Genomic DNA, 23,579 nt, shown 5'->3' with positions numbered 1-23,579 from the left:
TCCTTATGTTTATGTTTTTGAACTGTATATAAACGTGTCATAATAATCTTTGATATTGTTTGTGGTAATTCTAAGGTACCGATCAGACTTATCTCATTTTCCATACAGTACTGATATCAAAGTTCCGGGTATTGGCCCGTTACCCCATGCCAATCTAATTCTGATGGTGTTTTGTTTTTGTTTCTTAACTGAGTAGACTCTCTGCAAGTTTATGAAATGATGTGAACAAGTTCTAAAATGTTTGCCTCTTAGTATATGGCATAAAATTCACTCCTTCATCTTCAGTAACTGCTTTATCCTGGTCAGGGTCATAGTGGATCTAGAGGCAATCCCAGGAGCACTGAACGTGAGGTGGGAATACACCCTGGATGGGCAGCCAGTCAATCACAGCACATGGTGCACACATTCACACCTAGGAACAATTTAGAGTAACCAGTCCACATACTGGCTTGTTTTTGGGAGACAGGAGGAAACCAGAGAACCTGGAGGAAACCAATGCGAACACATGGAGAAGATTATGGGAATCTCCACACAGACAGCAACCCGAGCTCGGGATCATACCTGGTGGCCTGGAGGCAGCAATGCTACCTGTTGCACATTCAGAAAATATGTCAAATCCAATTTTATACGTACATGTTTTGGGCCAGTGTCCACCATGACACCTGCTATAGGATCAGTAGGCCCGCATCACTAATTGTAAAATCAGTCATATAATACTGTAATCAGTCCCTTCAGGATTTTGCGATCGCAGAAATTAACACAAAGTCAAGCAAACTATGAAATAGTCAGAGGAGCCTGTAATTTTTCAAAATGATTTTCTGCAGATTTGGGCCAAGACGTGTCATGTGACGTCAACACAACACGCATTCAGTCAAAGCCCTCTTCGACTAACGTTCGTCTAAAAGGTCTCATTTACTAACAAACATCACTGTGCAAGACCGTGCAAAACAATTTAGTGCAACTGCAGTTTCTGCCATTTCAAGTAGTTTTCTGCAACAACAAAAAAAAGCACAGAAAAAAACGACTCAAAGTGTATCGCAAATTGTTTTTGAAAAGCCGCAACAAAATCAAACATCTTTTGCTTTAACAATCACCAAAAAAAAACGCCAAGAAATCCTGAACGGACCGTGTAATATAAATTTTCAGAAAAAAAGAAACCAAAAAAAATGGTAAACCTTGAAGATTCAATTCCAATATAATAAAATATTACAGTCCTTGGGGGTTGTTGTTGAATGTTACAGAAAAACAATCAGTTATCTCACATCATATCTGGTAAACTTATGTAAATAGAATTGCTGTACACACCCTTAGAAAAAAAAAAAACACTCTTTGGCTGGTAAAAAAAAAAAAAGAAAGAACATAATCTTTTGTGAGGATCTATAGGTTCGCCTAAAACCACCACCAGGAACCATTTAATGTACTAGGTCAAACCCAATTCCATTTATGCAGTTGTAAGCCTTTATATTCTCTTTCATGCAATATGATTTATGTAAATTCTGTTTCTATTATAGCATACAGATCAGTTCTGTGTTGCATATAACGATGCTACAGTTTTTTTTAGGACCAGCAGAACCCTTCACCTGGGATTAGCAGTGCTGACTAAAAAGTGTGTTTCTCTCTCTCTCTCTCTCTCTCTCTCTCTCTCTCTCACTGAGTGTGTATCTGTCACTTTCTCTCTGCGCAGGTGGCTTTATGTATTTTATCATGCTCAGCATGTCTGAGTCTGTGGTCATCATAGCCTAGTAATTGTTCATTGCAAAGCAAAACCAGGAATCTAACATTAATCAACACTTCTAATGCAGCTTTCAGCATTTAATAATATGTTTGTATAGCACCTTTCTGAAACTCAAGGTCGCTCAGAGAAAAACAAGTAACTATAACAAATCACTTAAAAAAAAAAAAAAAAAAAACACTTCTGGACACTAATGGAGTAACTTCAGCAGTTACTTTTAGAGTTTTTAAAGGTTGTGGCTGGTAACTACAGATGAGCACACTCTATGTAATCATGTTTTTATATATGTTTATGCAAATTTAAAAAATATATATATATAAAAATGAAAATTGTTACATTTTTATTTTATTTATTTTTTTTACGTAAAGAGGTACACTTGTCTACCTCAAAGAGCTCATATTGAGCAGTTCGTTGGGCTGCAGTAATGATGGCAAGAAACCCAAAGATAAGCGTGGCGATAATTTAATGTAAGTGTAAACAGAAAGGATATTTACATTTTTTTTTTTTTTAAAAACAGTCACTCCGTTTCTGTGGCAGTATTTCATTTGAGAAATTCGTAGATAACATGCTGTCCTGGTGTAGAGTAACAAATCAGTGGTAGGTTTTATTGCTAGCATAAATATGGCTGTCATCAGTGTAGTAAAATCTGAGATTATGGTAGGGAATAAATTGACTCTAGGTGTGTAAGTACATGTATGTTATGACAAGAAAAGGACCAAGAGTTGATCCCTCAGGCACGCCTTTAGTAACAGGGAATGAGAGTAAATGGTTCCCAATTGTAATTGCCATATATCAGTGATATATGATGGAACCAAGATAAGGGCCTGCATTGCTAACAGGGGCGAGGTGGGACTGAAGTATGATTGGATTTTTTTACAAACAGCACTAAGGTCAATGAAAAACAATTGGTCTTTTTTGTTGTTGTTCTGGAATGGGGTGTCCAACAAGCTTATATAAGTGTGAGGGTCAGGTGTTCACATACTTTTGTCCATATATACTAAGAATGAATTTTCAAATCTGATTGTTCAGACGCTGTTGATTCTTTTCCCCTGCATAATAACAGCAACTCTGACAAGAGTGCGACACTGTAAGGCAAATCACGGGTTTGTCATTTATAACGCTATATAACGCGCCCTTTCTGATAAGTTATCGTTTCCATAGAAACAGCTAATTGAAGGGGCTTGTATGCTGAAAGCAGCACATAATCGAATTCTAATAATAAACAAATTATTTAACAAAGATGAACAACAAATCATTGATATTGTGAAGATTTCTGTAAGGATTTGCTTACTTAACATTTACGGACAGATTCTGGAGTGTCAGCGCTTTATAACAGTAAGTAAAATCTTTGTGTCTCGCAGTTTTTTTTAATTGTTAACTTCAAGAAAGAGAGAAAAATGAGAGACGCTATAGCTTGAAACGTGTACGTTTCACAACATTGAATGGAACTATAGACACATGAAAATTATCAGACTGCCATGGTATAAGAGACACAAAACACTCCGGGCCATGCTGTTATATGAAAACAATCAACACTGTAAAACCGGATAAGTTCATTTAACTCTGAAAATTTGAGGGAAGTAATTACCTAAAAAAAAATTTAAGTTGATAAATCAATTTCTTTAAAGCAAATACACTTAAATATAACAACAATTTAACTCAAACTTGTTCTATTTGGCTTAAAGAAATTGATTTATCAACTTAAAACATTTTTTGAGGTGATTAGTTTCCTCAAATTTGTTTGAGTTAGATGAACTTATCCGGTTTTGCAGTGAACTTTCCATCAAGCCACATTATACCATTATTACAAACACCTTTACTGAAATGGACTGCATTTGTCATATCATAAATCAAATCCATAGCTTACAATGACAGATAGATGAATGGTCTGTTTGTAATGTGTCAGGGTTTAAAAGAAAGAACATTCACCACTTGATGTGTGCTTTCTGATTGTCAAGATTTTATTCTTTGGAATGCTGACAGTACACTTTCAGTCAGCTAGTTGTTCCATCATGATCAGGAAAGCCCAAAAGCAAAGCCTGTAAAGGTGTGAAAATACAACAACTTCTGTTTACCTTCATTTACAGCAGCCCGACTTGGTGCACGTGTCACTAACACATTGTAATACTCGAATCCATTTTTGTTACCACAGTGATATAGACTGACGTTGACTGAGATGATAACCGTATCACACGTCCTGTTTATAATGTCATGTTAAAAACATGGCGACAGAATGAGGGCCTTTACTCAACCAAGCTAATCAATCACCTAACAGTCTCATCGCTTTACTCATAGCACAGCTTTGATCTTATCATTGTGCTGTTGCTGTTATTCATTTGTCAGATAATCTAATGTTGTTGGTTACGGGTTGTTGTTTTTGGCTTTTGAGCTATGGTTACAGCAGTGATGTGACCAATCAATCAATGACGGCTGGATTGAATAATGACGACTCTTGGAAGTTTATCAGGAGGACCAGGTGTACATGATCTATGCATGCTGGCCTCCATGTGTGAGGCTTAAACGGAGCTAAAGCTGGGTACCTTGTTAATCCAATCAGCTTTATTTCCCTATATACGCTATAATGGTATAAGTGGAGGAACATTCCAAAGCATCAGAAGAATTATGTTATGAAATAAATGTGCTGATGTGATTATTTCAGTCTGAACTGCAATAAAAGGCTTTGTTATATCTTTATAACATTTACTCGGAAGAAAAATAATTTTCTACAAAAAAATAATGAAGGAACATTCAATTCATTTACAATAATTGATGCGTTCTCTTTCAGATAGATAGATAAAAGATTTTCAAATCCGGGCATATTGTATATGTTAATACTTACCTCCTTCTGGATTCCCTACATAAACATCTCGAACTACACCGATATTCTCTCTTTTAGCAGCACAAACACGCAACACCTTTCCATCATGTCTATTCAGGTTCAGCTGTGTGAAAACAGACACCAAAGGAAAATGCGGAAAGTATTTTCGAAAGAAATTTTCAGAAGAAGTGTAAATAACCTTGGCCTGAGAAGGCTTGTGTAATAAACACCGCTGTTCAGAAACCCCAGATAAGTGCAGTGCCTGAATCTCAGTGAGCTTAGTGACAACTCACAACTACAAGAGTGACAAACAAAGAAAAATAAACAATAATTATATATGCATCTTCTATATATATATGTGTGTATATATAGAGAGATATATACACTTTTCTTTAGAGTGATTTACTGTTTCTTATTTCATTTTGTCTCATGGTTCATACTTCTTTCTGCTCAGACGTTCAGGGATGCAAGGAGATGAGCAAGCAGCTTCTCATCTGTGTGAAGGCGATTATAACCTGGGACTGCGCCCTGCCCTAAAAACATACTCCGGCCCAGAAGATCTCAGCACCATGAGGCCTGCTCAGGGCTACAGGAGCTGCAGCGACCCCTCCTCTGTCCGCATGGTTCAGTCCGAGGCAGGCTGACAGAGCGGGACTGAGGCCTAGGGCCGAGGTTTAGGACCGAGGCGAGCACTAGAGCACTAGGCACTGGCTTTGAGGACGCTGTTGGCGAGGAAACAGAGCAGCACAGTCAGGAAGCTGAGGTAGCAGGCAGGACCGCCGTTGCAGACTTTCTCACCATCGCAGCGCTCCTGCTCACACAGGACGCCCTTGAAGTCAGGTGGACAAACGCACTTCTGGTTCTGGACACACGTCCCACCATTCAGACAGAGCAGAAGCTCGTCATCGCAGATGTTCTCTGAAAAAGATCAGTGCAGGAGGAAAGAGGCATTAATGACAGTGAAGCTGTTTCATGATTTTATGGAGATACTAGAGATCCTGATCCTTTCTGCTCTCCGGTTCTGCCTGATCCGTTAAGATGCTCTACCTCTGGATGGAGCTCTCATCAACTCTAATTCCAGATGGACATTCTCACTGTTGTTGCTGGGACTACGGTCGCTTCTAAGGCCCTGGGACTGCAATTACGACTTGCAGTCTTGCACTCGGGTCTCCTTTGAACAGTGGACTAGTTCAACAAACAGACTTCATATTAAACCATGAATGAACATTCCTTTACTTTCACACTATCCTTTGTTACCCAGATGAGGACGGGTTCCCTTCTGAGTCTGGTTCCTCTCAAGATTTCTTCCTCTTAACATCTTAGGGAGTTTTTCCTCGCCACCGTCGCCACCGGCTCGCTCAATCGGGATAAATTCACACATTTAAAATCTGTATCCCGTGTTGATATATTTCTGTAAAGCTGCTTTGGGACAATGTCCATTGTAAAAAGCGCTACACAAATAAAAATTTAATTGAATTGAACTGTTGGATTCTTATCCTGTCGCCAAATAAGCTTTTAGAAAAATGTCCTTTTAAGACAAGACAAGTTACTTGACCTAACTAAACTCATCTTCAGCTTCCTTCCTTCCTAAACACACACTAAACTGTAGCTTATTTTAAATCATTATGCGAATCACTCTGACTTACGGACACAGCCTTGTTTCCAGTTGTATCCAGGCAGACAGTCTTCGCACTTCTGGCCCGTGGTGCCTTCTCGACACTGGCAGAAACCTGTCTCGTTGCAGCGAGCATGTAAAGAGCCCAGCTGATTGCAATTACACTCTGTGCAAGAGAAAGCAAAGGTTACCTCATTTCAATTTAGATGAGTTTATCCTGGATAGAGCTGCACAATTCATCACATTTGATACCCTTTATACGTCCAATGACTTTTTCAATGGCTTATTCCAATTAAAGCATATAATTCAACTAGTACAAATGATTCTATATAACTACGGTGAATGGGAAAACCTTTGTAGTTATGAGAGTGTGTGATGGACCCCCCCCCCCCCCCAAAAAAAAATGCATCCTGGGAGTTTAATGGGTTAATCATAGTCACACATTTTGTCTTTCTCTGTTAATTAACCACGTACATTAATCGAACCATTTGAAATTCTATTTTTACATTACATTAAATTCCTCACTCGCGTAACTACATTTTTCTCTCTTCTGTTAGTTCGGGAACACTTGCACTAATACCTAAATGAATACTTAGTTAAATGTGAACGAATGATGAGTTAAGGCATGTACTAATCACAACCTAATGAAGCGCTACTTTAACCTTAACTACAACATGAATTCATGCGTGAATAACCTTAAGTGAACACCTTATATACATGTTAGTACATGTTTGTTAGTTAATGTATTAATTAACACATAGGGGTAAACTCAATCAAACCTGCTCTATAAGAAAGAATATTAATTAAACGTGCAAACTTTCAAACTGTTTATATAATTTTACACAAACCTCATTGGATGGCGCTGAGATGAAAGTATTGGTGTTTATTATTAGTGCGTCTTTCTATGTTCAATAAGGAGGATGAATGAAAGTGATTCAGCGCCATTCAATGATGTGTGTGTACGCAACTGCGTACCGCAAATTATATAAACAACTTGAAATTATGCAAGTTTAATTCATATTCTTTCTTTTGGAGCATGTTTGATTGTGTTTATCCCTTACGCGTTGATTAATACATTGACTAACAAACGTGTACTAACATGTACTTAAGGTTATTCATGCATGAATTCATTGCGTACTTAAGGTTGGCTCTTCATTAGTTTGGGATTAGTACATGCCTTATCTCATCATGAGTTCATATTTAAGTATGTATTAATTCAGGTATTAGTGCCTGATTATTCCTGTACTGTTATTGTAAAGTGTTACCAATAGTTCTACTAAGTAGTTACTGAATAACTGAATAATTCAAATAAATAAAAACAATGTTAGAATGAATATTGAGATTTGTCAGCTGTGACTATTATGTAAATCTGTTTAAAGATTGCCCTTAAAGCTTACATGTTAGTCTTAGTGCTGCCTTATTGTTACTTAGCCTACATGCATGCCCTGGAACACCTGACTTTATTCCCCCTTGATCAGCAGATGAATTTAAGCAGGTGCACGAGAAGCCCTACTTAGTTTTAACTAATGCGCAGGATGAGAAAGCTGGATTTAGAACAACGCCCTAAAGCAATATGCTGATGGATGTACAAAGTCTCCAGAGTCACACAGCATTATCTCATAGCCTGCTATTTTGTCCAACTATTTCATCTATCAAGGTGACACCTTTTTGTTTTAGTCTTGAGTTTTCTGCAGTCTTGAGTTTTTATAAAGGTTTAGGTTTGTTTAGCCTCTGTGCTGTTATTCCTAGGCAAGCCTTGCTAGACTGGCAGTGACAGAGTGCCAGTGAACAAACTGTGTTGTGTACAGGAGTTGTAATGTGTACACAGGCCTGTCCATTTTATTGGATTGTTAGTATGTGGGTTTATTCTCTCCAGCAGAGGTCAGTCTGTCATTGTGCCATTCAGTATCTCTGACAGTTTAACAATAAGCTACAGCAGCACTTCTGCATCCAGGACCAACATCACCAGCAACATGGCCAGCATTAACATGGCCAGTCTTTTGTACAATTTATACCACAGCACTATTAAATGTATAATTTATACCACAGCGCTATTGAATTCTTGAATCTGATTGGTCAGAAGGTGTTGATTAATTTTCTTTAACAGCATCTCTGACAGTAGTGCTGGCTGCAATTCAAATCACAGCGTTTATATATATATATATATATATATATATATATATATATATATATATATATGAACGATAAATGATAATAGTGTAACATGTCATGCTTGTAATCATTGGCACATTGCTGTGGTGTGAAAAGAATAAAACATCCAGGGTGTGCAGTTTCTGAAAAATAATCAGGCTGGTAAACAGTAAACAGTAACTTCGCTTCAACACTGATGACAGGTCACGGCAAACTAGTGACTCCATTTCCCAGACTACAAACATGGCCGACGCCCACTACACAGACGCGTTCACCTTCCACAGAAGACTAATGACACACACCACACTTTAAATGAGACTGTTCATTCACTAGTCCTTTGCAAAGTGAACGCTCAGTTGATCAAGTCTCTGTCGTTACCAAGCCGCTCTATTGTGTTGTGATTCTGTTTTGCCCTTCACTCTGATTATCTGCCTTACCTGCACTAGTCTGTTTGCCTGATCGCTTAACCTTTGCCTGTCTTCGTTGTTGATTTTGCCATGCCCGCTGGATTATATTCTCTTCAATAAAAGCTCTTAACTGCACTTGCATCTGTCTCAAACTCCTTTACATGACAACTGACACTAGTGTGTCATTGATTATTTTCCAATAACAGCATGCAGTGTGGTGTTTTATTTCTTACTTAATCGTAAGTTAGAATTCATTTTAAACTGGCTTCACTGAAATGATGTGGACGGCCAAAAGGATGACTAGGGAAGATGGAAAAGGGCTGAACGGTAGTAATTTGGAAGTCATTGATGCAGAACCATTTTCTCCCCTGATTACGCTGGTTTAATTGAAAGAAGGAAAGGAGGTACTCCCCAGACATTTCTCTAACAGCTGGTTAATTGAATATTTTAGCTTACAATTGGATAACAGACTTTAGAGATTAACCTCTTGAACTCCCAAAAAATCATCAGTGAGTCCAGATTTACATTCACTGTAGGTAAAAAAAATAATAATAAAAGGTTCCAGATTTTGTTAACTAAAAATAAACTGGTTAACATGGTCTAGCATTGTGGGTAAGCAAAATGAAGCAGATCTGACTGACCTATACAAACATTCTCATCATCCAGCTCGGCCGAAGCGTTCCTGAAGTATCCAAGGCGACAGTGCTGGCAGTTCTGCCCTCTAGTGTTGTGTTTGCAGCTTACACAAGTTACAATGTTGATAAAGTCAATATAGCTGCAGCGGTTTGAGTGACCATAGCACTCACAGTCTGGTAGAGGAGAGAGAAGAAAGGTGTTAGTATAAGGAAAGGAGAGTGAGATGGAGGAAAAGACAGTGGGGCAGTGTAGTAGGTGATCAGAATTATCCCTGGGGTCCTATGATCAAACACATTTATCATAGTGAGGAAGGAAAAAAGTAAACTTATTTGCATATTCAATAGTGTGGCACTATTATACTGTCATAGGTAGACGACACTGTTTATAATTATTTCCAAATGGCACATCAAAGCATGCGAATGCATTTTTTAATAAACTTCAAAAAGCCAATTTGCACCACTCTTGAGTGGAAAGTTGAGTTATTTAGTAAGCCGAAATTTCCACTTCTTTAATGTTTTGGTGCTCAGGGACTATAAATAATTGATATGATGTTTTAAAGATGCTGGCGACATGGGGCCCTGCTGTAGCGCAGTCCACCCAGCTGTGGGACGATGTCAACAGCAAGTAATGAAATATAAATGCTCAATTACTCCATAGATCAGCAAAGGGACCGAACAATGTTTCACAAACTGTCCCCAAAAAAACACTTTCAAACGGAAAACACTTCTCATACAGCTGCAGGGAAATCCTTGCGTTATCTTACACAAGACACCAATACATCTAAATCGGCTCACCTTATGAGACAAACCAGAGCATGCAGTACAGAAATGAAAAGAGCAAAAATATACAGTGAAGATGAAGAATGTAATAAAGAAAGGCACTATTTTCCCACAGTTTCCAATATCACTGAGACCCATTAACTTGAAGGACATTATCAGCAAATGTCTCCAAGATGTTGTCAAATAATGCAAGGATTCAATTCTCTTTATCTTGAGGCATTGTCTTACCTTCAGTTTTGACATATGCTATCCTCGTCAACTGAGTTCTTGGCCCACCAGGTATCAAAAGCCTTTGAATGACTTTGGAATGAAATCAAGTACAATTGAATTGACTCCCTTCAGGGAACTGACTAAAACTATAAAAAGAAATATTATTGGCACAAATGCACTAAGAGGGTGCAATCAGAAACAGTATTGGTGCTCCAAACACAAGCTACACGGAAAATCATGGTGTAGGATTACTATACACAGATCTAACACACCCTGTACTCTACCGTTGCTACATCTACTTCTGAGAATCACAGATATTCCACATATTGCAGTTTATTTTCTTATTCATAATACAGCGTTTGTACAGACACTTTATCTTTACTGATGCTTAATTTGCAATAAATAACTGGAAAAAGCTTTATTTTTTTTCTAAATATACGTAAATAACTGAAAGAAAACACAAGCAGTCCATGGTTTCATAATTTCGCGACTAGTTACGTTTTTCTTGACTTTATTGCATATTAAGTCTGCAGGGCCAAGCCAGTTCTGTGATGGATTGCAAATTAGCCCTTAATTATTTGCACTCGAGCTTGAATCATATCAGCAGGTATCGTATCAGCTTCTACAAGTATCGAATAGACAGCTACTCGCTAACGTCACACTGTTACACCGAGCTGCCAAAATAAGCTGCAGTTAGTTAATTACAGCAAAAACAAGATATCATTTGTGAAAAAAGCTATCATTTGTGCCAAGCAGCTAACAAAGCCATTATAACATTACTACAATCACATAAACTGACTGTTAGTATAACGCTAGCTAACTAGCTAGCATTGTTTCAAGGTATGCAATTAGAACTCCTTAAAGTAAGCCATCTGGCTACTGCTTAGTTTAAACCGTTCAATTATTGGCAAACATACAGCGATATGATCTATATTAAGCTTGAATATTGATCTGTGTTACAGTGGAAAAAATAAGTCAAATCATCCATGGAAGAAAATGCTTGAATTTTCCTTTAGAACTGCTGTATGAAACATCTGGAAAAATGAAACTCTAAAATGAATGGAATATCTGTGTAACACGGGTAACTTGGGTAACTTGAGAATATGACATTTCTACTTACAAATCTATAGCCATAGCCATGTCATTGCCACAGATGCTATGCTGTCTATTTCCGGATACCTTTTTTCCCATGCTCTTGTTTTTCATAATCTTTTTCCTGATGTTTTTCCGTCTCTTTCTTTTCCTCTTTGGAATGCTTGCTCTTTCCCACTTTGTGAGTCTCAGTGTCCTCCTTACCATTTCCAGATACTATTTGCACCAGAAAGATCATCACAGCGCAGACAACACATCAGATGTCATGTATTTCACTCAGTACTGAAGGGGTATGCATAACAACTAGGCTGACAAAAAAATACAGCATGCCTGGAGATACTGTGCCAGATGTTCTGCCAAAATGCTTTACATTTATCTTGAGCTTTCGCCACAAACGTTCTGAGAGTATCTGGGGTGAGTGTAATTGCAAGAAGGGAATGTACCTGGCTTCTTTATCTCTTTTCCGTGGTTTCTTGATTTAGCAGGTTCTGACTTCTCTTTTTCATCAGAAGGTGGCATATCACTTTTCTCTTGTTTAGCCTTAGGAATAGGAAGAAGAGCATCAGGAAGAAGTGCATCAGGAAGGGAAACAGCTTTAGGAGGAGCTTTAGAAGGAGCTTTAGGACCTACAGAATCAACTGGAGGAGATTCAGGTGCAAAGGCCTGCAAATAAGGTGCGTCTGGAGGAAGAGCTTCACGGGGAGGAGGAGAATCACCAGAATTCAATTTAGATGCAGGAATTTGAGGAGACTCTTCAGGTGCAGCAACTTCAGGAGGAGGAGATTCAGGTGCAGCAACTTCAGGAGGAGGAGGAGATTCAGATGTAGGAGCTTCAGGAAGAGGAGCTTCAGGCACAGCAACTTCAGGTAGAGTCACATCAGGGGGAGGATCTTCAGATTCAGCAACTTCAGGAGCTTTAGGTTCAGGTGCAAGAGCTTGCAACGTGAGACCATCAGTTGAAGGGCGTTTTGAGGAAGGCGCATCAAGTGGAACAGGTTCAGCAGAGTCCGGTGCAGGAATCACAGGCAAATTTATCGGAGGTACTGTCAGAAGAGCAGGTGAAGGCATATTTTTAGCAGGGTCCATTGGTCCTTTGGTTGTTGAGGCGGCACCAGGTTCCTGAAAGTCCCTGACATCATCAAGAGCCAACGTTATTGAATCTGTCAATAAAGGGACAATTTCAGTTGCTGGAATAATTGTGCCATTCATCTCATTCGATGTTTGTGCAACTTCATCAGTTGCTTGAGAGGCAGAAATAGTTGTCCGAGCAGCAGCATCCATTGCTGAGGGAATCATATCATCTGCTGGACTGAGCACATCATTTGCTCGAGCAATAGCTTCTGTCGTCAAGGACACTGCCCAAGTTGAAGGAGAAACTTTATTTATAACTGCCTTTACTGCATCAGTTGCTGGAGCAGTTCCATCTGTTAGCACCAGAGCTGCACCAGGATCAGCTTCCACATTCGGTGTTTGGACATCAGTGACTGCAGCTGGAAAAAAGGACAGTTGGACGACGGCAGTTGGTGTTGACGTAGCTGCATCTGTTGGTGTGACTGTGGTTGTTATCTGAGAAACTCCACGAGATACTCCAGGAGCAAGTGTACTGAGCAACCAAGAACTGGGGTCACTTGCTTGATTTCGCGAGGCAGTCGTTTCTCGGCTCAACGCTGCAGTCGTTGCTGTGACATCATCTGTCGCATTGACAGCTGTGTCAGATACTGCAGTGACCACATCCGATGCTGAGGTAGCTGTAACATTGTACAAACCACAGATAGTCAAAGAGCTAATATTTCTGCCCACCTGCTGTCACTATAGACGCCCATGATCCGACAACGCTGCCTTTAGGGTGTATATATTCGAAGTAATGGATGGAATTGCACTGGTTCAACCTTTGCCATTTCTACTTCAGCAGAAATGGGATACACGTGCCCTGATAGCATCGCTACACCAACCCCCCTACCTCTTCCCTCCATGCACACGCAACCCCATCCTATTCAAGGACAGGTCTTACCGCTCCTTCCTGTTATGGTTTCATGTATCTATCTCCCTCCACGGGTTCAATAAATTGGCCCTTTTTTTTGGTGTCCCTCACCATGACCTGGCCTCTTTTCTCTTATGAAATATTTAGCAGCGTTCATTCAATCGCTATTCAAAAATAGATCTGAAACGATTTAGCTCTGGCCTTTCAGCTGAGCCCCACCTGCCACACATTGGGCTCTTAGAAGTCATTGTGTTTCACAATAACAGAGTATTTAATGATTTATCGCCCACGATGGCTGATTGTGTTCTGAAGCAGTACGACGGATGTGAAACACACAGGTGGATGCTGATAAACACCTGGGTGTAGGAGAAAAAAAGGGCTGAACCGGTGGCAAGGCATAATGGTGAACTCGTTTTTGGACAGGACAAATAAATATTACGGCACTTTGTTGCAGTCAACATTCTTTTCTTTACTCCACCTGCTTGGTCACAGGGGTGCTGTCTAAGCAAGAGAGGAACTTGCTTTAAGGTAATTAACAGACTGTTTTTATAGTGGTTAACTTGTTTATCGTTGCCTTCAATGCATATCAACACTGACATGATTCATATGCTGACGACTTCCCTCCGGTAATTAAACGCATGAAAAAACAACACCAGATGGTTTAGAAATGCTTCAAAATATTCAATTCTCATTGTACTTGCCCTTAGGTAATGCACAAACAGTATCTGAGAGTTGATTGAGACCGCAGTGTGAATAAAGCCCTATTTGGATAGGATTCGTTTTACACAGAGAGATGGGATAATGTAATTATCACTGTAGTATCTCTCTCTCTATGTAGTAGGATTTTAGTCCCATCCAGAGCTCTCATGTCAGTGACAATTTTTTACGGACTGTCTGTTCATGTGTCTGGAAAGATTATACCGTATTTTACCTTCTATAAAATAGCCAGTAGAAATAACCCCAGGTAATAATGTATACTGTATATCCCATCCAAATTGACACGCTGGTAAAGATTTCATTACATCCTGCGGAATATAATATCGTGTACACTTTTTCTTCGGTATAAAGACACTCCAGGATGTGCCCTTTTCTATTATCTCCTGCCACATCTAAAATGAACCAAGTATCAGCTGCATGTAAACTGCAGAACGATAAAATATAAACATTTACAAGATCTTGTCAGAGAAGCGACACTTCTGGAGGTTTTATGTAAGTTATTGGGTTCCTAGCATAAGCATAGCCTAGGTACACGTTAAGGTCATGTGACCATATAGTAGCTCAATCGTTAAGGCATTGGACTACTGGTCGGAAGGTCAAATTCCAGCACCACCAAGCTGCCACTGCTGGGCCCTTGAACAAGGCCCTTAACCCTCAACTGCTCAGTTGTATAAATAAAATAAATATAAGTCGCTCTGCATAAGGACATCTGCCAAATGCCGGAAATGTACTAAAAATCCAGAGCAACTTGCACAGTTGCTTGCACCTTACAATAAGTGTTTAGAATAAAGATTACATCAACCAGTTTGTACGTAGTGCACATGGAATTTTTTGTGTGATGACCATCGTGAAGCTGTGATTTATACAGACCTTGCTTATCCAATCATAATCATTACAGACATGTCTAAGGGGTTTCCACAGGCTGTGAGACGACCTGGCCTCATGAGTTAAAGGACACCATTACGAGAAGAAACAATGTGAAAGAAGCTCAGCACAATGGTGCTGTTAGCTTGGCATCTTGGCCCATATACGTTAATGACCTGTTTAGCACAGCGGTAATCAGGTTTAATCCCAACGCCTCACGCCACCTCAGGAGAGAATATGCCACACTATTACCACCATCAATCATCTGTGGAATTAGAGTTAAGCAGTTTCTGCTTCTTTCTAAAGCCTGGAGAAGGAAAGAAAACATAATACAATATTCTGGTCCTTTGTTGTCCCAAATGGTCTGGGCTGTGAAGATTTGACTCATATTATCCACGAGTTCAGGTAAGTATTATGTAGAGATTTTTTACAGTGCCTTGACTTTACTCTATCATTAATACCAAATATTTTTTCTCCCATACACTATCATAAAGTACAATATTTCCAGTCACGTTCTATGAGCAGACTGCATGTAGATGTGAAGGTGAAGCTTCTAAAGGAACAGTATTAATGTATGCACACTCACATGCTCTGGAGGACAAGGTGTCAGAGCGAAGGTACGACTATAAACATCACCTTTGTTGAATATTACGCTCTTCAATTATTAACTCACGCTCATGGAGAATCTCTAAAGCCAAACAACCAGTCACAGGCTCGCTTGCTATAAGTTCAACAAGGTAACGAAAAAACAGAAGTGGTCTTAAGGTATGCACTAAAGTTGTGATGACCTAGATGTTGCTGGAGTGCTCTCACACTTACACTACATACCGCATGATATCTTTGTTCTTGTAGCGAGAAATTGTGGAGATTTTGGACGGCACCTCTTAAGTGTCTGAGGGCATTGGTGTCAGTGTGGGTGCATTTGGAGAGGAAACTGGGTTAGTAGGCTGGGTAATTGCTTTTATTTCCAACACTTCACTGCCTAACACTATGCCTTGATGGAAATTACTAGAAAAATACAGTTGTTTACATACAGCTAACATGGCATTTCAGTCAGAAGCAGTTAAACAGCGATGACTCTCCTTAGACCTTTAAAGTAGTGTCAATGATTTAGTTGTTGAACCTTTATTCTTTGTAATTAGCTCTTTGATTCAGAAATGAACTTCCAAATCATTTAGCTAACTTAGCTAGCTAGCTAGCTTCTTTGCTTAATAACAGTTTTGGGTCATTCTCGCATAAAGTATTTATAATAACTGATCATTTACAGAGCTAGATATCTTTCAATTTAATCAGAAACAGGTTAGTGGTGCTGTCTTGACCCTCCTTGCACCTGGCAGTAAGTTATTGAATTGTTGAATCTAATTAGCTCTATATGAGTACAATGTAAAATATCTGAATCAGCTGTTTACTTCAAAAAAAATTAACTTCAAAATAATTTAGATAGATAGCTTTCTTTGACTCTTCAGTACTGACAGTTCCCAAGGTCTTATCTTCCCCAGATTTATATGGCACATAAAACTTGAGTTAGACTTCAGCATAAGTGAGAGCTGGGACACGTTCATACTTAACGTTTTTGTTCCTTTTATAACCATTTACTGTTTACTTTTCTAGGTTACAGCATGGCATTTCTTCAGGTTAGTCTATACATTTCACTATTGTTCATGCATGGAGTTGAACTGTATGAATGTATGGATGTAGACTAACAGCTATTTTTAGTGCAACCTAGTTAATATTCCAAGTTCATATCTTGGAACTAACAAAAGTACGGATGAAGTATGGATTTTAATCTAATGTATGATGTTATTCCTTTAAATGTGTTTCTAGTTAAAAGATGATAAAGTTAATAGGGCCCTGGGAAAATGAGTCCTGACTACATAAAACCTTTTTGAAAAGTTTACTTAATGTGTGTTAACAAAATACTAAACTGAGGAACAGACTACAATAGGTAGGTTTGCCTACAAAATGCTCGTATTAAGTAATATTTTCTACAGTTAGCAAGCTCAACTGATAAATTGGTGAGTTTTTATTTTTTTTTACCTTGAATTGCTGTTAGGTATCTAGTTAGCTTAAAAAGGGTATTAGCTAGTTCTGCTAATTGGCTCCCACTTAAAAATCTTTTGAGCTAATAGTAGGTCTCAGGACCACTGTGTGTCCTCTCACTTGCCTGAATAGTAAATTTCAGCTTCTAGATCTAAAAAGTGCATCCCGAAACTTTAATTAATGCCTCTCTGATTTCTCAGTCTATGTCCTTCAGCCCACGATGTGAAAATAAATTGAAGCACATCTTAAAATGCACTCTGAAGTATAAAGAATCAGGCAGGCATCTAGATCAAGGATACACAGGTGCTTCCTAGGCAGACGCTTTTTATTGTAGTGAATGATGTATGCAAGTCTACGGTATAAATAAAATGCAAAAATAATTTAAGTCACTTTAAAGTCATGCTTCAGTGCGCAAGGACGTCTCATTTTGTAAATACATTTGCCCTTGATTTCTCCTGTCCTCATTTCCTTTCCTTGCATCCTTTCTTTGCTTCATCAGAAGGAGGAGCTTAGATGCGAGGAAGGGAAGTGGGGAAAGGAAATGAGTAGGTGCAAATTTAAGACTTGTGCGAATGACCAAGTTTCAGTTCCAAAGTGTCAATAGCTATGTTTCCATCCAAGTTGCGAATTTAACTTATGTGCTAAATTGGATTATCGCATAAAACATTTGGGAATAGACCAACGTTTCCATCCCACGTCACTTCTGGGGAAAGTCTCGCTCGCCGCCATTTTTACTTTTCTGAGCCAACTATCCAATCACATGATTTGTTGAGGCAAAGTCACATGACTTTTTTTGATGTACATCAAGGAATTTATTTGCCAAATGTGTTTCCATCATAGTTTATGAGTATTTATGTGCATTTTGTAGATTTTATTCGCATCTAGTGTTTTCGTCCATCGGTTTTATGCAATATCCCAAAATTTGCATAAACATACGTGAATGGAAACATAGCTAGGAGTTCTTTTGACAAAATGGTCATTATTATTTATTGGAATGTTATTTTCTGTTAAAAAATTTAACATTAACGTAAAATGGTGGTACAAGTCGCTTAAAATCAAAGCGCACAAGTATATATTACTTTTAAGTATAATATTTATTTATTTATTTATTTATTAAGAATAAACAATTTAAAGAATTTTTATGTACGCAAAATCCAAAAAAACTACTGTTTATTTACAGTACCATACTGTTAGTTAAATTAAATTAATATTAGTTCATGGTACAGTTTCTTACTGCTAGTGATTTGCAGTAAATATTTACACAATGCACATTTTCAGTAAGTTGTTTATCCTTAGGTTATCAATCACGTATGCAGGGAAGCTTTGGTTTATTTTAGTTTAGTGATACTGTCCACATTGATTCTGCTATTGTATTTTTTCTGCTTAAAAAAATAATACACAGTATTTCCATAATCAAGAATTACCAAACAGTCATCATAGTTCTTTTGTGGTTTAGCTAGACCACATAAAGACATTGTGCACTGGCACATTTCAGTTTATGCAAGAAAAACACATAAAGAAAGAAAGAAAGAAACACAACAAACTTCAGAATTCAATTATGAGTGTCTTGCAGGACAGGAGCAATAAGCATCTGTCATCACAGAAACGAAGCTAATGCAAAATACTAACTCAAAACTGCCTAAAGCACTACTTCTATAAGCAGATCTAGTATATTAAAAACACCATCGGAAAGTTGCTATTATTGAAAATGTCAGCCTAAAGAAAGCTCCTTTAATTGAAAGCACCAGCCTGAAGCTATTTTTATTCACTAGGCCACATTAAATCAACACTAATCCATCTAGCGGAGCAACTCAGGATGCTAATGCGGTCTCTGCAGCTCCCACCTGGATTGTTGGACAGCAGGTCCGGGACTGAAGAGCTGACTGCAGGGACGGGAGCAGCAGTCAGCATGTCTCTGGAGGGTTTGACGTCTAGTCAGCAGAGAAGGTTGTGAGATTTTAAACATGCAGATCAAATAGCAAGACCATTTTCCCATCAGGGGCATTTTAGCCTGACCTCAGCTATTCACGATAGACAAAGGGCACTAAGGACAAAAACAATATTATGAGTCTACGTGGGGGAGGATGAGATCGTGGCATACACAAACCCAAGCTGGTCTAGGACTCTAACGATCCTGGTGTCTCCCTAGCATTTAAGGGAGTACCGTTGCTAAGCAGTACATTGGGATTCGAAAAGCACAACCCGCAGCATGCCCATCACCTCCTGCCACTTCCTGTGCCCAGGCATACTGATGTTTTATTAAAGCCGCGCCCCACCCCAGGGCTTCATAATTAAACCATGGCTCAAGCCACAGACTGCCAATTGTGCATTACAAACCCGCCCACTCATCTAACCCACAAAATTACCGCATGTGTTCTGTTAGCTAATAGAAAAGACCCCTCATTATGCCGTTGCTTTGTTTACCTAATGCTGTGCTGTGTAAGAAAAGATTTGCTCATGTAGCGATCTACTAGATTAATTACAGGGGAAGCTTTTTTATACAATGAAGCAATGTTCTATTGTGCATCTGTTCAAATGGTAACCAGTTGCGTAAAGTATTTAAAATGAAATTATCTAAATGTTTATCAGCAAACACATTGTACAACGTGTCCAAAGCCTTTATTCACTGCATTTACTAGTATTTCACGGAAGAAATGTGCAAATGGAAAGAAAGAAAGAAAGAAAGAAAGAAAGAAAGAAAGAAAGAAAGAAATGCGTATGATAGCTTGTGCCTTTCATCCAGCTGCTATAGAACTGAAGTGAAAGCTTCCAGTGCGTGCATTTGCCTTTTAAACACTACTAATCAAATTAACCTTCAAATCACAGCAGTCATAATGCTATTAGTGTGTGGCTGTGTTTTTGTCTACACATGCATTCATAAATTGAGTTTTTGGGTTTGCATAGGAGTATAATACAATGCCACAATATCTGGACATTGTATATCTACAATATCTGGACATTGTATATCTACAATATCTGGACATTGTATATCTACAATATCTGGACAGGTATCTGTATCTGTTTAAGGCTCCTGTTTCTGTATTAAAATTTAAAGCTGAAGGGTTTTTCCCCCTTTATTTGGAAATAGAGATATTAACATAGTGTTCTATTATTATTATTATTATTATTATTATTATTATTATTATTATTATTATTATGCTTGAAAAGTGATTATATTGGTTTGTGCCTACCTGTAATATTTTCTAATGAATTTAGTTGGTTCTATTTCCCAACATATAAACAGACCAGTAGTAGTCGTAATAATGTAAGCCAATGCGACCCTGGCCAGGCAGTTACTAAGGATGAATGACAAATGTCATCTTTCTTTGTCCTGCAAGATACATATCTGACCGCTTTCCCACAAAAACCTCCAGCTTGCGTGACTTTTGTGTTGCATCCTGTGGGAATCCCTGTCCTGGCGCACACCTCTAGTTTCAACCAGATGCCATATGAGCTTTCTAAAAATAATTAAAAGAAGTGTGCATGGTATTCACATCTGTGGTTGTATCTGTTTATAAGACATTATATGAGTGCTGGGATGTTGGCATGACATGTATGTTTGTGAAAGAGAAATAAAAACAAAAGAGAGGATACATTGCAGGTCCTGTCCTGGCCTTGGTGTTCTGTAGAGCGGAGATTTGCCTGCGGAGCATCAGGAGGGCAAGCATATGGCCAGCAGGAGTGTGTAACGTGAGTACTGGCACACTTCAGATCCCCCCTCGTCCCAACAACCACCACCATCTGCCACTATGCTAGAATGCTGACAAAAAAGATGGAAGGCTCTGCCATCCGCCACTCTTCCGCCCGCTCTGTGTTTCCCACCACTACAAACAAAACACTCTGAACAAGGCATTCACACACTCTGACTGTGTGAATGAGAGAATATGTGTGTGTGCGTGTCTGCAGGTATGCCTTGTTTTTATGATGTCGAGTTGAAATTCGAATCTTTTCAGTGCACCATTCAGCTGCACGGTGCGCCATCAAGGGAGAAAACCAACAGCTTGAGCAATGTAAAAATAACGAGAGGTGTGAATATCAGTCATGACCGAAACGATTCACTGATTCACAGAGCATCAAAGAAGGTTCAGCATAAACAAAGTGTTGACGCCCAAGACTCACCTTTGGTTCAATCTCACATGCATACTGTAGATTTGTATCTAAAAACTGCTGCTCCACCCTCCTTGATTCCTGGTTTATATAAAAGTACCCATTTTGGAGCAAGAACCAAAAAACGGTGCTGGAATTATAACTGAAAAGCTTGTGTTGATGAACACACGCCTTTAGATGGTGACTTACGTCATGCATACTATTAGTTCTGTCAAAATACAGACATCGCTTCCCTTAAAAAAATCTCGTTTCGCTTGAATAAAGCTACCCACATTATGTTGAATACCTGATGAACTACATGAAGCGCTCCTGGTTATTTTCATGCATCAACCATTTCTAAACTGCAATATAATTTACGGTATGTTGGAGCTGTTCCACAATTTCTAACTCGAATTTGATGTTGAGCCCATATCTCTAAATGTTGTTTTGGCAGAAATGCAAGCAATATTTTTGCACAGGGGATCTCGCTGCTCTAATTCCCAAAGACAAGATCTCAGTGAAGTTATTCCCTAAACAGGAGAAGACACCAGGGCACCACCAGTGCCCTTGCTGGGTAGATGTATGAGATATTTTGGGTCTGATGGGAGCCCCACAAGATTAATAAACATTCATCATCCCAACTTCAAATCTTTTTCATCTCTCTCTCTCTCTCTCTCTCTCTCTCTCTCTCTCTCTCTCTCTCTCTCTCTCTGTCTTTCCTTTAGGCGTAAGGATTGAGTATGTTTGGGTCACAGCTCACCTTGGAGAGCTTCAATCCACAATCCAGAGCTATGAATGATGGATGAGATTATACTGTATAGTGCGTTGTTTAAACTTCCATTAAAAACAAAAAAATGATTGATGCCTCACTGGAAACCTTTGATTCAAAAATGTATGTTCTTTAATACTTTTGTCTGTGGACTGGCATTTGGCAGTCCATCATGAGCTCTGCTGTGATCGCTGGATTCGTAAAAGGGTTTCAGTGGAGCTGAGAGTCAGACCTGTCTGTCAAACATGACTGAATAAATCAGAGAAAGACCATCGCTGTTTGACGTGTCAGTGGACTGAAATGGAAGGTGTTGTGAACGCATTATGAAACATGGCTTTGAGAAAGCCCAATACACCGAGGTTTGAATAAAGGTTGGCGCAGTGGGTAGCGCTGATGCCTCACATTTCCAAGGTCCTTAGTTTGACCTTGAGCTTAGGTTACTGAGTGGAGTTTCTCGTGTTCTACCAACGTCTATGTGGGATTCCGACAGTTTCTAAGGTTTCTTTCTACCTCCATGGTGTGAATAAGTGTGAGCGCGGTGTCCGACAATGGACCGTCATCCCACCCAGGGTGTATTCCCATCTCATGCCTTGTGTTACCGGGATAAGCTCTGGATGCGCTGTGAACCTGACCAGGATAAAGTTTTTAATGGAGATGAATGAATGAATCAATGGCCACAATCATTGATCAGGAATGATTCAGTGTGATTTCAATTCAGGGTGCAAAGGCGGTGGTTATAAAATGATTTCAATGCATCTTGATGCTTTTCGATGTTATACATGATATGCATCTACACTTGGCTCCAGAATGTGAAATGCTGAGCGGAAACCTGAGTTTCTTTTGTGATGAAGCTTGCAATTGACCTGGTAATTCGACGGTTCTCTGGTGAGCAAGAAACATCAGAAAACTGTTCCTCTGGAAAACTCTGGATTTTAGATAGTCGTTCTAATTCCAATATACTTAACAAACTCTTGGTAGGACAGAGCTCACACACACAACACACAACTAACACACAACACGTTCTTTTCCAGTTCTATTTGTCCTTTTAATTCATAAAATCCTAAATGTGCCCACACAGTCACTTTCAAAGCGGTGACACAAGTCATTGAAGTTTGTCCTTCAACAAAACTGCTAACTATCTAGCTTAGATAGTTTTGTAACATACATACATCTAACATATGTTTCACCACCCAACTGGTTTAAGTTTGCAGCCCAAAACAATCATTTATCCAAATGTATAGATTTTTAAAATGATTATTATTACTATTTTTATTATGACTTGCTTCACATTGTGAACCGCTTTGTGGCTTTTCATTGCAAATATAAATCATTAAAAAAAATTCAATCAGATTATGGAGATTTGTGAATCATTGTAGAATCGTTTAAAGAGTGAATCAACAATCTACAAATCATTCCTAGTTTGAATACAGGTGGACTGAGTAAACCCTTTTCGTTTTGTATCTTTGAGGTGTATCCAGCATTCTGCAGGGTGAAATAATGTATGCAATCTGACCAGTCCTGAAAGCAAATCAAAAACGTTCACCGACACACCTCTACAAGACCGAGTCGATTTCCCTACAGCAAGCTCGCTGAATCGCTCCCTCGCTCTAGAAGTTAACCTGATCTAAGATATCAATATAAAATTCTTTTGGGGAAACTCAGCTCTGATTGGTCTGATCTTG

At 38.9% G+C, this 23,579-nt stretch overlaps 1 protein-coding gene across 1 annotated transcript in view; it reads right to left on the bottom strand.

The window, feature by feature from the left end:
- Nucleotides 1-3,575: 3,575 nt before the first annotated feature.
- Nucleotides 3,576-23,579, bottom strand: part of ntng2a (netrin g2a) — a 69,309-nt gene continuing 49,305 nt past the window's right edge. Inside the window, exons 6-8 of the mRNA XM_017467210.3 lie at nucleotides 9,365-9,532; nucleotides 6,197-6,331; nucleotides 3,576-5,468 (exon numbers count right to left, since the gene is read on the bottom strand). Of these exons, the coding sequence (XP_017322699.1) occupies nucleotides 5,251-5,468; nucleotides 6,197-6,331; nucleotides 9,365-9,532 (521 nt within the window). The 3' untranslated portion in view covers nucleotides 3,576-5,250. The remainder of the gene's footprint in view (nucleotides 5,469-6,196; nucleotides 6,332-9,364; nucleotides 9,533-23,579) is intronic.

This window comes from Ictalurus punctatus, chromosome 5, assembly GCF_001660625.3.
Source record: "Ictalurus punctatus breed USDA103 chromosome 5, Coco_2.0, whole genome shotgun sequence".
NCBI lineage: Eukaryota > Metazoa > Chordata > Actinopteri > Siluriformes > Ictaluridae > Ictalurus > Ictalurus punctatus.
Note: the sequence above shows the minus strand (reverse complement) of the source record. Positions and strands in the feature narration are given on the sequence as shown.